This window comes from Orycteropus afer, unplaced genomic scaffold, assembly GCF_000298275.1.
Source record: "Orycteropus afer afer isolate SDZICR_OR568_19922 unplaced genomic scaffold, OryAfe1.0 scaffold00272, whole genome shotgun sequence".
NCBI classification, from domain to species: Eukaryota; Metazoa; Chordata; class Mammalia; order Tubulidentata; family Orycteropodidae; genus Orycteropus; species Orycteropus afer.
The window spans coordinates 4,087,176-4,105,322 of record NW_006921859.1 but is presented as its reverse complement, the minus strand read 5'-3'; the positions used below and the strand labels follow the sequence as shown (position 1 = coordinate 4,105,322).

Below are 18,147 nucleotides of genomic sequence, written 5' to 3'. Positions count from 1 at the left end.
AAAACCAACCCAAACTTACTACTGTCGACTTGAATCCAACTCATAGCGACCCCGAGGCAGTATCACTACAGAAGTAGATTGCCCAACCTTCCTTCTGAGGAGTGGCTGGTGGGTTTGAACCGGAAGCCTTCTGGTTAGCAGTCAAGTGCCTTAGGCACTATGCTACCAACGTGAGTCCCTGGTTCCGCAATGATATGGATTGTAAATATCTTTGTTCTTGTCCCATTTGTTCTTCACCAGGCACCCAGCTTCTGAGCCCTGCCCCCACATTCCTTATCAACATCTCACACTCTCTCTTCTCTGTCTAGCTAGCCACAGTGTGTTAAGAGCATGCTCGCTCGGCCTTAGAAGCCAGCTGACTTGGGTTGAATTCCTACCTTTGTCTATTGTGTGGTCTTGGGGAAATATTCTGAGCTTCAGTGTATTTATAAGAATAAAACTACCTCCTTTGCAAATTATCACCCAGGAGCTTATTAGAATGCACAGTTCATCCCACTCCCATCATTCAGACTGAGCAGGTCTGGGTGGTGGCCTAGGACTCTGCACTATAAACAAGTACCTGGGTGACTCCATATAGACCTTGGCCCAGTGTAAGAAGCAATGATGTTAGGATTTGAGGTAGGAATATAAAGTGCCTATTACATACCTGGGAGCTCCGGTGGTGTAGTGCCTAAGGCATTTGACTGCTAACTAGAAGGCTGGTGGTTCAAACCCACCAGCCACTCCTCGGAAGGAAGACCGGGCAATCTACTTCCATAGATATACTGCCTGGGAAACCCAAGGAGGGGTCGCCATGAGCCGGAACTGACTCAACAGCAGTGTGTTTGGTTTGGTTTGGTATTACATACGTACATATGTAATATAAATGTATGAAAATGTATTTATTAATAAATAAATATACATATATAAAAAACTCAACCAGTTGCCATCAAGTACATTCCGACTCACGGCGACCCCGTGTACTTAGAGTAGAACTGTGGTCTATATGGTTTTCAGTGATTTCTCAGAAATGGATTGCCTCTCTTCAGAGGCACCTCTGGGTAGAGTCAAACCTCCAATTTTTTGGTTAAGTAGCCCAGTATGTTAACTGTGGGCACCACCCAGGGACTCTGTTACATGTATAGCCATGCTGTGGCCCGTTAACAAATGGCACCAAATTCTTCTTTTTCTAAGATGTAAGTAATTTTGCCCATGATCCCCAGCCAGAGGCAGAACTGCAACCAAGACCCTTTCTTCTGACTCCTCACCTAAGTTTCCCTGGATCTCAGGACACTTGGGCAGTGCCTGCCAGCTGGCTTCCCATGGGTAAGAACGAGGGTAAGGGCTCCTGGCAGCTTCCTCAGGTCAGGGCTGTGGCTGTGGGGCAGTCCTTCCCTTAGGTTGCCCCCTTGGGATGTGAAATTCCCTCTTCAGGCATAAATGCTAGGGGGAACCCTTCCAGGGTGGAAAACAGTATCAGTTAACATCTGTGGAGCACTTGGCATCCCCCCTCTGGGGTGGGTATTAACAGCCCCAGCTTACCCATGAGGAAATGAAGGCTTCAAGTGGCAGAGCGAGAGGGGAATCTGGGCTCTTTCCGCCACCTGCCCCCTGCCACCCTCCTGCCCTGCTGGGCGAGGTGAGTACTGAGATCTCTAGTCCACTGTGCAGGTGGCAGAACACTGACCTGCACAGCAACAATTTAAGGCTTCAAAATGGAAACTGACTCTTTTTCAGAAAAGAGAGTTCCCAGGTGATTACTAACCTCATGGTCCTGTCACTCACAGTTCATTTTATTCTGTTTAATTGGATCTCTGCTCCCCCAAGAAAATGGAGGCAGAAACTGTTTCTTGGTTGTGTGGGGGCTTCGACCCAGGGCTACTCCTTCCAGTCCACAGGCCTGCCCCATCAGCCAGCCTCTCACCATCCCCTTGTCCTCACTGAGAGAAGCTGAGCAGGGTTGTCTCCTAGATCAGATGGATCTTGGGGCAAAGTACAGGCGGGAATAAGCTCTGCAGTGACAGAGACTGATTATCCTGGGATGCCATGGCTTGGCCACCCCAAGACTCTGATGCACCTGGAGGGCAAGCCTCAGGCTCTCCTAGGATGGGGAACGGAAGAGAGAAAAAGAATCAATCTGTCTCCAAGCTCCACTGTTCCTTTTAACATTTTTCTCTTTTACTCTGTTCCCACTGTCCCCATCCTAGTACTACAGCAAGACCCTGGCTACTCCCCTCCCCCGACTACAGCTGCTTCTGTGGACGTTCTGCATCGAATCCCCAGCCCCTCCTTTCACACACCAGAGGATTCAGACACACTGCACTGCCTACAGAACCCCATTTCAAGCATCCAGTTTCTAACCAGCATAATTCCAATCACCCTCTCTGGGAGCCAGTTCCAAATGGAACCTAATTCTTCAATCCTCCCACTGGTTCACTATCCCCCCTTCCCTTCCTTCATCAGCTCTGTTTCCATGAGCCATTATTTTGATCATTTCTTGTACACGAGTTCTCTCCCTCTCTGCCCCCAATCCCTCTTTTCTTCTACTGGCAAATCCTCAACTTGGTTAAAACCAGCTCCTCGTTGGCTCTGGGCCTGCACTTGAGTGACTAAATGTGGCTGGACAAAAGTACAACAGCGTTGACTGGTATCATTTAAGATCTAGGACCACTACCCTCCACGGGCCCTTGGTACCAACCACCTGCAATCCTACCACCCGTCAGGTCCAGCTACACCTCCACGCTCCTAAAGGACCACTTTATACTTTTCTAAGGATTTACTGGGTGAGCAATCAATTTCAACTTCCTATCAGGAGCTCTGGTAGGGTAGTGCCTAAAGCACTTGACTGCTAATCAGAAGGCTGGTGGTTCAAACCCACCAGCCACTTCTCAGAAGGAAGACTGGGCAATCTACTTCTGTAGAGATACTGCCTTGGAAACCCAAGGAGGGATCACTATGAGTCACACTGACTCGACAGCAGTGAGTATGGTTTTAGAGTTTACCAGTAAAGCATGGGGGAAAATAACTTACTTCATAGGGCTTTTGTGAGGATTAAGTGAGATGCATATAAAATGCTTACCAAAGAGCATGATGTATAGAAAGTACTCAGAAAACTGAAATGATATTATCATTTTCCCAAAGCAGGTTCTAACCTAGTTTCTCCTCTGCCTGGGAAACTATTGTGCAACAATTACCTCACTTATAGACAAGTAAACAGAGGCTTAGAGAAGATCAGTGACCTGTTTGGAGTCACACAGCTTCTGAACAATTTGGGATTTGAACTCAGGCCTGTCTGAATTCCAGAGCTTCAGCCCTTAGCCTCTAGGTGCTTTACGGCACTGAGTCCAACCCACTGAATCCAGCCTAAGATTTTAAGTCCTTAAGTTCTATGTCTGAGCCAACCCATCTACCCTGCCTGGCTGACAGTACAGAGAAGTGGACTTCGTTCACCACCCCTTAAATATGTCCCATGCTATCTCCTATGTGGACTTTGTAGTTTCCCTCAGCCTAGATGACCACTCCCTCGCACTTGCCCCAAGCTCTCCAGCTCTCCAAGACAACTCCTCTCTCTTTGGTGAAACACCACTGGTGCCCAGAGATTCCATTCTTCTCTGACCCCCTCCAGTCCCAAACCTGTCCTATATGCTTCATCATAAAGACTGCAGCCTTTGCCCCTCCCCCCTCAGTGTCTCATAAAGAGAAGGCAGGAGCCCCATAGATGACCTCGCTGAATCCTAGTCAGAAGGAAAGCACTGTGTTAGAAACTGGAAACCCTGTTGTTTCCGTTGGGGGAGGAGGATGGGTTACGGCCCATTGCCCATACACTGCAGCCCAGTAGTCCTTCATTGCACCCGCAGGCTAGGCCTTACTTGCTAGGTGGGCTTTGGGACTATGACTGGCATGAGTGTTAGCAAAGACAGGATGAGTGTGAGGGGCCGAGGGAGGGGTGTGGTGACAGTCTTTTCACTGGTGAGGTATTTTGGATATGGCAAAAAACTGACACCAGAGCTATTAAAGGACACCTTATCCTTTAATTCCAGGAGTTAAAGAGGTTTCCCTTTGACATAAAATCAAAGAATCCTCAGTCTAAAATCTTATTATACAAGATAAGAAACTAAAGCTTTACTATCTAAGCTGAATCACAGCAAGTTCGGGGTATTCATTTTATTTGACTTCAAATTATACATGGAAGTCTTATTTACATATATCATAATAATTAACGAAGGCTCAGGGAAGCTACATGACTTTCTTAAGGTTATCCAGCGTATAGGACCCTTGACATCAATGACACGAGGGTAAGGGTGAGTTGTCCAAAAGGATAGGAACTGACATAATGTGGTAACCAAGGGCACAGGTTAGAAGTCAGACAGCCGGGTCTGAGCTGGGGCTCGCCACTTCCTGGCCGTATGAATCTGAGCAAGCTACTTATGTTTCTGAGCCTTACTTCTTCATCAGGAAGATGAGGATACTACTACTGACCTCACTGGGTTGTGAGGTGTGACTGAGAAATTTAATGCAATATAACATACATGGCACAGGGCCTGGAATAAACCCCTTTCCTGAATCTAAGATTCTGTCCATTGTAAGATGCATCCTGATTTCAAAGTAAAAGTGGATCTTAGAATGGATGCAGTATACTATCATATAGCAGCTACTACCATCATCACAGTCACAAATGAAGGAATCGGAGGGTGCAACCATTTTGAATGTTTACAAGCAGCAGCCATTTTGGATATTTAAAGTGACCAAGGGTGCAGCCATTTTGAATGTTTATGAACGGTGGCCATTTTGGATATTTTAAGTGACCGAGGGTGCAGCCATTTTGAATTTTTACAAGTGGTGGCCATTTTGGATATTTAAAGTGACCAAGGGCACAGCCATTTTGAATCTTTACAAGTGGCAACCATTTTGGATTTTAAAGTGATAGCATTCTCATTGAGATTCCAGAGACCAAAGAATAGGCTCTGTTTGCCAAGGTTGGCAGGGACATACAAGAGGCTGACAACAGGAAAGGAGACAGGTGGTGAGTGTATAAGTGCTGTCAACTAGTGAATAGAGGAGCACAGCACAGTACCCTGCTTGCGTAGATAACATACAAAGAAAACGAAAATCATAGGCAAGTCACTCCAACATACAATCACCAATTAAATATAAACACAAAAACATAACAATGCCTCAGAGATAACAGAGCGTCACAGTCCACACAAAGAAGCAAGATAAAGCAGGAGAAACAAGGGACCAGGATACAGACCCAAAACACATGCCTGAGAAAGATGCAGCAATGGAACTCCCTGCTAAGGAATTCAAAAGAATTATATTTAGGTATCTTCAAAAGATGGAGAGACAGATCAAGGAAAACACAGACAAAACCCTAGAAGAATTTTGGAAGAAAATACAAGAACAAAATGACAAAATAAATGAAAAATTAGAAATGATTCAAAATCTATAGATAGAAATCCAGAAGATTAGTACTAAACTGTCAGAAATAGATAACACATTGAAAGGGCAAAGGAGTAGAATTGATGCAATGGAAGATAGAATTAATGAGATTGAAGATAAATACCTGAATACTTCTTTGGAAAGGAAGCAATCAGAAAAAAGATCAAAACAAAAGGAAGAAAGCCTAAGGTTCATGTGGGATACCATCAAAAGGAATAACCTACATGTCACTGGAATTTCAGAACAGGAAGAGAAAAATAAAACCACTGAGAAAATTGTCCAAGATTTGTTGGAAGAGAACTTCCCTGATATGATGAAAGATGAGAATATATTCATTAAGGAAGTCCAATGAACCTCAAACAGGATAGACTCCAAAAGAAAATCACCAAGACATATCATCATTAACCTCACCAAAACCAAAGACAAAGAAAGAATCATGAGAGCAGCATGGGAAAAATGAAAGTTACCTACAAGGGGCAACCAATAAGACTAAGCTCAGATTTCTGAGAAGAAACCATGCAGGCAAGAAGACAATGGGATGGTATATATAAAATCCTGAAGGAGAAAAATTTGCAACCAAGAATTATGTACCCAGCAAAACTGTCCCTCAAATATGATGGTGAAATTAGGACATTTCCAGATAAGCAGAAATTAAGGGAATTTGTTAAAATCAGACCAACTTTATAAAAGATGCTAAAGGGAGTCCTTTGGACAGAGAAGCAACAACAGCCAACAACAACTGACCATTAACACACTTGATGACATAACCCAGAAACCAACCCAGCTATGGAAGAATCCAAAGTAAATAAGTCTATAAGATTGTAAACAGGAAAAAACTGTCATTATAGAACTTCTAGATGGAAGGGATGTCAAGACAACTACAAGATAGAATGGACTATTCTAAACTTGGGAAGAAAACTATGAATCACAGGGTAACCTCAAAGAAAATGATATACCTTCACATCAACATAAAAAAGAGGACCAGCACAAATATTTAGCAAATACAAAAACAATAGCAACAATGGAAGTGATAACACGATTCATAAACAAAACGAGCTCAGCATAGAAAATTATATGGAACAAAGAAATCAACACCATGAAAAAGCACAGAACAAATTTATATTTGCCAATAATTATATATCTGGCAAGGGACTTATCTCTAAGATTTATAGAAAACTCCAATGCCTCAACACGAAAGAAATTAACAATGCAATTGAAAAATGGGCAGAAGACATGAATAGACACTTCACCAAGGAGGATATTCAGGTGGCCAGCTAATACAGGTAGAGATGCTCACAATCATTGGTCATCAGAGAGACATAAATCAAAACAACAATGAGATACCATCTCACCCCAGCACTGATGGCAAGGTTCAACAAGACAGAAAATTACAAATGCTGGGGGGGGATGTGGAGAGATTGGGACTTTCATACATTGCTGCTGGGACTGTGAAGGGATACAACCACTGTGGAAAGCAATATGGTGATTCCTCAGAAAGCTGGAATTGGAGATACCATTTGACCCAGCAATTCCGTTACTAGGTATATATTCTACAGAGGTGAGAGCCAGGACAGGAATAGATATATGCACACTCATGTTCATCACAGCATTATTTACAATATCAAAAAGATGGAAACAACTTATGTGCCCATCAGTGAAAGAGTGGATGACCAAACTATGGTACATACACACCATGGAATGCTATGCAGCACTAAAGAATAATGTAGATGGGAGAAAGAAGGGCTGCTTATGCACAGAGAGACAGCTCAGGGGGCAGGAAGGCATGGAGGGATGGACACAGGGAAGAGGTAATTATTTGGAGGAAGTGGGAGGGGAGCTGTTGCATTGTGGTAAAATGTGGTCAATGTCATGAGACAAAGTGTATGTGAACTGCTGTATGGAAAGTGAATTTTCTCTGTCAATTTTCACCCAAAGCACGCACACGCACACAAAAGAGAATAATGTAGAGTCTATAAAACACCGCATAATATGGATGAACTTGGAGGACATTATGCTTAGTGAAGTAAGTCAATCACAGAAGCACATGTATAGTATTAGTTTGTTGTTGTAGAGGGTCAAGGAAAGGTTTATATATGGAGGGAAACATTCTTTGTTGGTTGGGAGGAGAGGGGAGGGGAGGGAAAAACACTGCAAAACAAAAAACAAAAAACATTGACCCATGTCACTTCAGTTTTGTGTATTTCACTGTATATAAATTATATTTCAATAAAATGCATTAAAAAAAAAGAAGAAGAAATTCTGTTCCTAGGATCCTAATAAGGGACAAGGAGACGAATGTGCTTTGTGAGGTGACAACTCTCCCCTGCCCTGCTCCCACACTAGCCCCTGGGCTGGGGTCTCCAAACATACCTTTCTTTCCGTTGTTGGAGGGTGTGGACTTCCCACTGTCTGAGTTCAGCTCAAACACCCGTAAGTCTGTAGGCACCTCCTCCCTCAGAGTCTCTACTCTGGCTGGAGGCCTGGGTTCTGGGCCACTCGGGCGGCCAGCTGGGGTTAGGAGTTTGGGGTGAGCTGGTGGTGGAGGTCCAGTCTCACCCACGTCCACAGCTAGGTCCTGTTCCTCCAAAGATGCCTCTAGCAGCTTTTGGGATAGGTCCTTGGGCAGCACAGGGGCTTCAGGTGAGGTGGCAGGGTTGGCGATCTGTGTCACGAGAGAGATGCTTTCACTGCTCTCTGATGGAGTCACTTCTGCTGGGGCCTCAACTGGGATCACCAGATTCTCTTCACAGGGGCTCTGGGGTCCAGCTCTTCCTTCAGGTGGTGTGGAAGTTTCAGTCATGGGGACCAAAACTTTTGCCTCTTTTGGAGATGTGGGTGAAATGCCCCCAAGCTCCTCTGTAGAGAGAGAAAGGTAGGGAAAAAGGGCAGTGTATACTGAGACATCCCTGGTTTGTCTCTGAAGACAAACCCCAGATTCCTGCCAGTTTACTCTACTCAAGATTAAACAGCACCGGTTTTCTCACCCTCCCTCATTCCCTTCCTGTATTGGTTCTTCTTCTGCAAACACTCTCTGATTGTCAAAGTCCCTCCTACCCACGGGGCCTAGCACATGTCTGGCTTCCATCTATGCAGCCCAAGATAGTGTTATAGATTAGAAGGCTAAGACTTGAATGTGAGTTTGTTTTGGGTTCAGGCTGAGCTCTGCTATACCCTAGGTGCATGACCTTGGGCATGTCACTCTCACTTTTCTTTATGTGCCTCATTCTTGAAACAGGGATGATAGAGTTGTGGTGAGGACTCCGCATGCAAAGCTCTATATACAGGCTTGGCAGTATGTAACATGAGTGCTGAATAAATGCGTGAATGCCGTATCACACAGCTGGCTCCAACACACTGTTCTAAGCTAAGCTACCAGGTGGCGAACGTTCAGCAAACCCTCCATGAGCCAATGGCTCCCAAACCTGGCTGGGCATTAATATTATCAGAAGAGTCTGCTAAAAACATGTTTGATTCCTACAACTTAGCAACAAAAAAACCAAACAACTTAATCCAAAAAATGGGCAAAAGACTAAAACAGACATTTCACCAAAGAAGACAGAATGGTCAACAAGTTCATGAAAAGATGCTCTATGTCATTAGTCACCAGGGAAATGCAAATCAAAACCACAGTGGTTTACCATTTCATCCCGTCTGTTTCACAGGATGGCTATGATCAGAAAAACGGAAAACACGTGTTGGTGAAGTTGTAGAGAAACGTGAACCCTCATCCACTGCTCAGGGAATTGTAATATAGTGCTGCTATAGAAAATAGTTTTGTGGTTTCTCGAAAAGTGAAACACAAATTGCCATATGACTCAGCAATTCTACTGCTAGTTATATACGCCTAAGAACTGAAAGCAGGAACACAGATATGTGTACAACATTGTTCATTCCAGCACTAATCACAATAGTCAAAAGGTGAAAACAACCCAAGTGTCTATCAACAGATAAGTGGATAAACAAAACACAGTATGCATATAGATGTATACACACCACATACATATAAACCACTTTTCCCATGTATTTTATACATAAATATACACAATGGAATATTATTCAGCCATAAAGAAAAACGAAGTTCTAATACATGCTACCATAACAGATAAACCTTAAAAACATTACACTGAGTGAAACTGGTCAAATACAAAAGGACAAATATTTTAAGATCCTACTTACATGAAATATCCAGACCAACACTTATTACTGGGTAATAAGGGTTGGAGAGGAGCAGAAAGTGGGAGTCACTGCCTGGGGGCACTGAGTTTCTGTTATGGGTGATGGAAAAATTTAGGAAAAAATAGTGGTGATGGTTACACAACATGCTGAATGTAAATCATGTCACTGAATGGACATGTAAGAAAATGGTGAAGCGGCAAATGTTTGGTTCTATGTATTTGAACCACAAAAAACAAAACACAGGTTCTGCTCCATCCCTAGTCTTATTTAGAAGGTGAGGAAGGGAGTCTGGATTTTAAAAAAGCTTCTCAAGTGACTATGAAGTCACCAGCTACAGGGAACTTTGCTCCAATGACATGTGATTTCTGCACCTAAACCCAGGACTCCACCAGCCTTGTCAAATATCTCCCTTGTTAGCTTAGCCTGTCTCCAACACAGACAAAAAACCGTACTCATTCCTACTTTCCCCTGGGGCACCAAATCTCTCCAGGCTTTAGAAAGCTTGGCCTGGCCAGTCTCCCAAGGCAGCTCCTATTATTGGCCCATCATCTCTCAAAGACACTTACCTTCTTCCTCTTCCCAGCCAGGCTCTTCAGAGATGTTCTGTTCTGCCCGTTGCTTCAGGGCATCCCTTCGGGCCTGCTCCTGAGTGTGGGGAAGCAGACAGCCAGGAGAGTCAGGGTACCTACCCTCTTCTCAGACCATGGTCCTGACACTAGAACTCTTTGTGCCGTGTCCCCTTCTTCTCTCAACAAAACCCGGCCTGCATCCCCCAGGGCTGAGCGGAGTACCTCCCCAGGCTGGACCAGCATACCTGCTCTAGTTGATGGACTTTATAGAAATAGCGATGCCAAAATTCTGAATGAGAAACAGCTGCTGGGACCTGGAGGGAGGGAGAATGGGAATGACTTTGGGAGTAGTGGTGTGGGGTCTGTATCCCTCGTTTTAAAAGTCTGCTCCCAGCTGCTCTGGACCTCAGATGCAGTTAAGTGGGTTAGTAGTGATTCTCAGAGTGCTTCTACCCCTAAGTTTTAGCCAGACCTACCTTCCGGCTCAGCTTGGCCAAGGAGGGAGGAAAGAACTCCCATTAGGGTTGCTGACCCTTCCACTTCTCACCACTCTCTGACTGCCAGAAGCCTGGGCAATCAGCGTCTCCCATGCCGATTGCTGGCTCAGGACATGGCTGGTCTGGCTCCAGGGTCTCCCACTGCTCTCTGGCCCAGATGACCACACACTGCCTCTGGAAATGATGTCCCTCCCACCTCCCGACACCTGATGCCTGGAGCTAGCTGAGGTTCTGCCAGCTGGGCCCTCACCATCTTGGTGTAGAGGGCCCGGATGGAAGGGCTGCCTACAAGGAGCTCTGAGATCTGCCCCTTCTTCTCCTCCAAGCAGAACTGGGAGAGCCAGGCGTCAAACAATTCCGGGGGCCCTGCAGATAGACAGACGCTGATGGTCAGTGCCCTGGGTCTGAGGAAAGAACCTACCTAAGCCTGGACATGGGCAAAGCTTAAGGTTTTTTTCAAAGCCATCTGGCTTGCGGGGGGAGTCAGGATGGATGAAGGGGTGGGTGGGCCTCACTGGTATCAGGGGAGGGCATCTAAGTGATGCCCAGCAGGGCCTGCAGCCTGCCCTTGCTCTCATCCCTGCTCCCTTTTTAGCCTCCTGCATTTGGCTACTGAATCCCCTCTTCTTTGAAACTGCTGTTCTCAGTCACCAATGATCTCATTTTCCCTCTCCTCATGTGTATGGGTATCAACCCCTTCTCCCACTGACAATTCCTTAGTCTCTCTTTGCAGCCCAGACAACTCTTTTGGGCTCTAAATCTAAAGGACCAGGTGTCCAGGGGACACCTGCATAGGTGCTACAAACCCAATATGAGTTCCTTTTCTTCCCTTCCTTCTAAATTCTCCACCTGGAAACCTGGGGGCATCCGTCTCCTCTCTTACCCAATCATGGTGGATTCTATTGCTTTAGTGTCTCTCTTTTTTTGCCTTAGTGTCTCTTATACGCACATTTTCCTCTTCATTCCATCTGCCGGTTTCTCCCCTCACACACAACCCTTAGTCCAGCCTTACCAAATGGCCAGTGCTCCCTGTTCTTTCTGGGCCTTCAGCCAATTTCTTTGCTTGAATCCCCCTCTCTCACTTCCCTGTCTAGTTCACTCCTAATTCATCCTTAAAATCCCAATTTGAGTGTCACTTCCTGCATGCCCCAGGCTGGTTGGGGGCCACTCCTCTGGGCTCCCACTCTTCTTTCAGGTGTTTACTCAGTCTCCACTATCTGCTTTATTTGTGGTTTCTCTCAACAACAAGTTCCTCAAGGGCCGGACAGGGTCTGAAGGTTTGACTCCATCTCCTCTCTAGCTCCGAGGATAGAGCTTAGCAGACAGGTGCTGAAGGGGAGGCAGGCAGACAGCAGGGCTGGGGCGGAGGCTGAATTGATGGGATGAGGGGAGAGAGGCACAGAGCCTCTGCAGAGGGAGATGAAGACACCTCGGTTCAGGAAGGAAAAGGGAGTGTCAACCCATCCCATCCCACTGGGCTTAAGGTACACTCTAGTTGTGTAAGGGCTGCCTGAGGCAAATAAAGCCTACAGACTAGATCCCTCTGCTCTACCTGTCCTGCAAGCCCACCCCCTCACCCCTGCCCTCTCACCATCTGGTTCATTGCAGTAGGTTGCTGGGTCTGACTGCAGGCTATAGAGCCGAGCCTAGAAGAAACAGAGAAGAGAGAACATATATTTTGGGGTTCTGAGTACAGAAAGCACTCCCTCTTTGCCAGGGTACCCAAGCAACCATAACCCGGCTTCCCCCATAACCAGGTAGCCATTTAGCTGCCACACTCACAGGGCACTTGTCAGTTAACACTGTGGCATAAGGAATGGAGGACCAGTAAGAGTCTTCACACAGAACTAAGAAGACAGAGCGTACACAGGCTATAGAATTATAGACATGCAATATCTCTGATCTGAATCACGTGAAACTCAGAAAGTGTTGGTGGACATGTATTAATAAAGCCCAAATGTATGGGCAAATTTTGAAATCATGCAACTCCACCCAAATTAAAGCCATTAGGAATTTCTTAATTTCACAGCCAGTCAAGCAAACTGCATGTTGTGTTCCCACTAGTGCCACAAGGTGGCAAACTTTAGCTGGAAAACAGAAAGCTCCACCTTCCTCCTTAGGCATTACCTGAAGTCTACCTCAGAACTTTTCCAAATGGTTGCATGATGATTCACTGCTACCATTTAAAACCCGAAAATCTAAAAATTTCAATTTCACAATTCCATTCAAATGTTCACCAAGTGTTGGTGTTAATGCTAGTGCTGAAAAATATGTTGGAAAATTAAGTGTATTTGGCATGGAAATGCAATGTGATAAAATGGTACAAAGAAAGCCAAACTTAATTTAGGGGAAAACACTCCACTCAGTAGAAGATGTTATGATGAGAAAATAAAATGCAGAGTAGAAATACAATATCCTGGTTGTTGACTTAAGTGCTTGGTTTAAAGTATCTAAGGATACCTCCCGGCTTTGTATTTATTTCCATTGGAAATTAGTCTTAACAACCCAGATGTGGACAGTATCCTCCAAAGATGCTCCTCTCACAGCATTTCCTGTCATGGTTAAAAGCAGAAGGAATCCAAATGTTCAACACAAGGGAAATGACTGAATTAATTATGCTATATTCGCTGCAGACCTTAAAAGTCATTAAAAATGACAGTGATTAGGAAAGAGGCTCAGTTTGGTGTGAAGCTGTTTTTAAAAGCAAGTTACAAAACTGTATGTATAAAGTGTCCTTTTTAAAAGAAATAAAACCCATCAAACACCTCCACAACAAAAAGACAAACAATCTAATTAAAAAATGGACAGAAGACATGAACAGACACTTCACCAAAGAGGATGTTCAGGCAGCCAACAAACACATGAAGAAATATTCACTATCATCAGCCATTAGAGCAAACAATGAAATACTCATTAAAACAATAATGAGGTACCATCTTGCCTCAGCACTAATAACAAAGTTCAATCAAAAAATAAATAATAAAAAATAAAATCCAAAGTTTCTCTTTATTTTTGCAAATGAAAGAAATGAAAGGTCATACACCAAGGAGAAAACAGTGATTCTCTTTGGGTGACAGAACTGTGAATTTAGAAATAATGATGTCCTTGCTTTTCAGTATTGTTAATTCAGTTATACAGACAGATCTACTTTTTAGGCTGGACATGTATTACTTTTGTGAGTACAGGATAGATGATAAAGCCCTGGTAGGCAGCGCTGGTAGGCAGCTGCAGGGGAGGCCCCCAGTGAATACCTTAGTTCCATCATAGGGCTCAGCTGTGCCAGAGGGTGTGCCCATCAAGGTGATGACATCACATTCAATGGTTTTGTCCGGTGAGGGGGCAAAAGTGTCTGAGATCACGCCCAGGAAGTCAGACAAACCCTTCTTCATCTTCTCTGTCGCCCCTGAAGAGCCTTCAGTCTGTAGAGAGAAGCCAGTAGAGGAAGCAAGTGTCCCCCAGGTGGGATGCATGGAGGGTATGGAGGGGGGATGTGTAGGGAGAGGGTATACTGTTTGTGTGGGGACCAGGAAGTGCTCAAGACCCTTCATCTCATCTCTGAGGCTGGGACACAGGACGGTAGCAGGCCTGTGTAGGGCAGGGTAGAGATCCTTGAGTGGCTGTTCCATTAAAATTTCAAGGTCAGTCAGGTTGATCAAAAATTGATAGAGGATCCAAGCCACAGATGTTTCAGTGAGGAAGTGGGCCTATGGGTAGGATGGTGGAAGAGGTACTAGCTTTGGAGTCAGACCTGGATTTGAATCTCAGCTATGGTGGTTATGAGACCTTTCCACCTTCTCTGTGTCTCTTCCCTTATTGATAAAATTTGGATAAATACATATCTCTTATGTAATTACTACAAAGACTGAAAGAGATAAAACATTTAAAATGCCTGGAGTATAGCAGGGAGCTCTTAAGCACTAGCCTAAGGCATCTGACTGCTAACCAGAAGGTTGGTGGTTCAAACCCACCAGCCACTCCTCGAAAGGAAGACCTGGTATTCTACTTCTGTAGTGATATCGCCTTGGAAAATCAAGAAGGGGTTACTATGAGTTGAACTGACCCAATGGCAGTGAGTTTGGTTTTGGTGTAAAGTATAGCAAGCACTTAATAAATAGCAGTATTGTAAAAATCCATCATTATAATTTCTTAGGAAGTAGAATATTTTATACAAAAGGTCGAGGAGATACAGGCAGGATGAGAACAGACAGCCTTGCTTGAAGGCAAACCTGGGACCAATCTGGGGCCAACATCCTTTCTAGGATCTCCTAGAAAGAGCTAGTGGGAGACAAAGCTTGAGCCACACTGGTCAGAATGCCCTAGAGCACCATACTCTCGGGGGACATCTTGGGCAACTGGCAAAACACAGTTTAAAAAGATAATGTTCTACACCTTAGTTTGGTGAGTAGCATCTGGGATCTTAAAAGCTTGTGAGTGAGTGTATTGATATGTTTTATAAGAATTCCCAGGTATACAGTAGAGTTGACAAGTGACAAGGTAGTCAGTCACTTCTTGGCCATAGCCAGCTACCCAGAGGGAGTGAGTAGTTGGATCTGTGGGCTTGGGACCACAGTCTCACAGGACATCAAGCTCAACTGGCATAACATACGACATAAAACATTGTTTTACATCTTACTTTGGCGAGTAGCAAGTGGGATCTTAAAAGCTTACAAGCAGCCATGTAGATGCAATGATGGGTCTCTCCTCACCCAGAGCAAAGAAGAATGAAGAAGACCAAAGATTCATGGAAACAATAGGAGCTCTAGTAGCATAGTGCCTAAGCACTTGACTGCTAACCAGACGGCTGGCGGTTCAAACCCACCAGCCACTCCTCGGAAGGAAGGTTGGGCAATCTACTTCTATAGTGATACCACCTCAGAAACCCAAGGAGTGGCCATTGTGAGTCAGGTCCAACTTGACAGCACATAACAACAACAACAACATGGAAACAATTAGCCCAAGCAACTGGTATACCATGCAATCCTCAGCCTATATGACTATGAGACCAGAAGAACTAGATGGTGCCCAGCTACCACTGTCAACCACTCGGAGGGGGATTTATGCAGGAGATCTGGATAGAGTGGGAGAACAATGTGGAATAAAACACAAAATCATTTAAAAAAAAAAAAGGGACCAGGTTTGCTCGTCTGATAGAGCCTGATGGAACCACTGAGATCATGGCCCCTAGCTGCCCTTCAGGTCTGAAATTGAGCCCACTTCTGTGGCTTCCGGCCAAACAAAAGACAGGCATATGAGGTGAACATTTACATTAGGTAGATACACTTCTTGGAGAGAACAATCATGGGAAAATAGAAGGGCTGAGTATGCACAGGGAGACAGTTCAGAGGGCAGGAGTGCACGGAGGGATGGACACAGGGAAGAGGTAACTATGGGAAGGAAGTGGAAGGGAAGCTGTTGCATTGTGGTAAATTGTAGTCAATGTCATGAGACAAAGTGTATGTGAGCTGCTGTATGGAAAAGTGAATTTGTTCTGTAAACTGCCACCCAAATCACAATTAAAAAAAAAAAAAAAAGCTTGGGAGTGGCTACCTAAGAAAGAACCATTGGTCTCTTTCCACCAGGAGTAAAGGAAAATGATTAAAAACCAAGACTCAAGGAAGCAATTGGTCCAAAGGCCTAATGGCCCACATGAACCACAGCCTCCTCTAGGTCTGGTTAGAATGGGGAAAAGGGTAGAACAAAATTTAAAAAAAAAAAGAAAAAGAAAAAAGAAAAGACCCATGAAGAATGTGCTCCTTAGAATAATCAGCTATGAGACCAAAAGGGCAGCATTTGCCCAAAACCAAAGATGAGAAGAGGTAGGGACAGAGAAACCAGATGAATGGAAACAGGGAGTCTAGGGAGGAAATAAGGAGAATGTTGTCACATTGTGGTGATTGCAACCAAAGTCACAGAATAATCTGTGCATGAACTATTGACTGGGAACTATTTTGGTATGTAAACTTTCACCTAAAGCACAATTAAATGCTAAAAATAAATAAATAAAGACATCAGATAGCTTGCTTTCCATCAGAGAAAACAAACAGTTAAATTAAAAAAAAAAAAAAAAAAAGAAAAGAAAAGAAAAAGAATGCCCTTAAGTAGGCAGGGATGCGGTGCTGAGAGACAGGTTCAGGCTGTCTAAATGAGCTCTGGTGGCATAGTGCCTAAGGCATGTGACTGCTAACCAGAAGGCTGGTGGTTCAAAGCTACCAGTCACTTCATGGAAGGAAGACTGGGCAATCTATATTACAAAAGTAGATCTACCGCCTCAGAAACCCAATGGGGGTCACTGTGAGTAAAAATTGACTCGATGACAGTGGGTTTGGATTTCTTTTTTGGTACTCCTGATTAGGTGCTCAGGCATTTTAAACCTATAACTTACCACTATGCCTGGCAAAGGATGGCACAAATACAATTTTATTTGTTGAATGAAAAAAAGGAATGACTGAATGAAAGAGACAAGTGGTGTCTCTACTACTGGTTGGACTTACAGCAGTTCAGCAGGGTCACTACTTGTTCATGCTCATCAGTAGTTGTGGTTAGCAGGTAGACAATATCTCACAAGAAAATTTAACAAAATAAGCTTGGCTTACAAACAAAACAAAGCAAAGCAAAACAAAACACAAACCTCCAAAATGTGTATTCCCATATGGTCTCTTATCATAATGCAATCGATTCAGCTGGTGTTCAAATGAAGAAATAAAAATCTTTCCAACGTTAAAGGAAAAACTGCATCCCCAAACTGTTTACCATATTTTACTGGAAACTTCACATTTATAGGGGTTATCTTTGTCCATATGCAATTTTCAGTTTTCACACTGTCTTTAGAACCTAACTCCCATCTCAAAAGTGGATTGTGCTTGTGGTACATCTCTGATGAATAAAAACAGGGCCAGTAAGAATATAAATCGGCACAACTTTTCTAGAGGAGTTTAACAATAGGTTTTTCTTTCTTTTTCTTTTATGATAGGTTTTAAAAGGCCTAAGACTGTATTCACCCTATGATCCCTTCCAATATTTTTTTATGCAGTTTTATGACAACAGGCAAACATTTTGCAGTCAGAATGTTTACTGTAGCTCTATATAAATAATGGACAAACTGAAATAGGAAACTAGGGCCTGGTTAAATCTACTTAATGGAATACCATACCATTTATGACGCTATAGAACAAGGTTGTTAAATGGTTATTCAGTCAAAAAATGGCTTACATTGTACTCAGTTGATCCCAGTTTTGAAAAAGAAAGAGTACATTAGGGATAACCAACCAATCAACCAACCAACTCACTGCTATCAAGATGATTCCAACTCATGGCGACCCATATTCAGTTTCCAGGGCTGTAAATCTTTACAGAAGCAGACTGCTTCATCTTTCTTCCACGGAGTAGCTGGTGGGTTCAAACCACCAACCTTTTGGTTAGCAGCCAAATGTCTAAGCTACTATACCACCAGAGCTCCTCACATAAAGGATGTTGTTGTTGTTGTTGTT

General features: G+C 44.0%; 1 protein-coding gene across 1 annotated transcript in view; it reads right to left on the bottom strand.

Moving 5' to 3' along the window:
• BSDC1 (BSD domain containing 1) overlaps positions 1-18,147 on the bottom strand; it is a 26,701-nt gene that overhangs the window by 3,542 nt on the left and 5,012 nt on the right. The window contains exons 4-9 of the mRNA XM_007950439.2: positions 13,912-14,079; positions 12,252-12,306; positions 10,911-11,026; positions 10,409-10,477; positions 10,161-10,239; positions 7,789-8,274 (exon numbers count right to left, since the gene is read on the bottom strand). Coding sequence (XP_007948630.1) covers positions 7,789-8,274; positions 10,161-10,239; positions 10,409-10,477; positions 10,911-11,026; positions 12,252-12,306; positions 13,912-14,079 — 973 coding nt within the window. The remainder of the gene's footprint in view (positions 1-7,788; positions 8,275-10,160; positions 10,240-10,408; positions 10,478-10,910; positions 11,027-12,251; positions 12,307-13,911; positions 14,080-18,147) is intronic.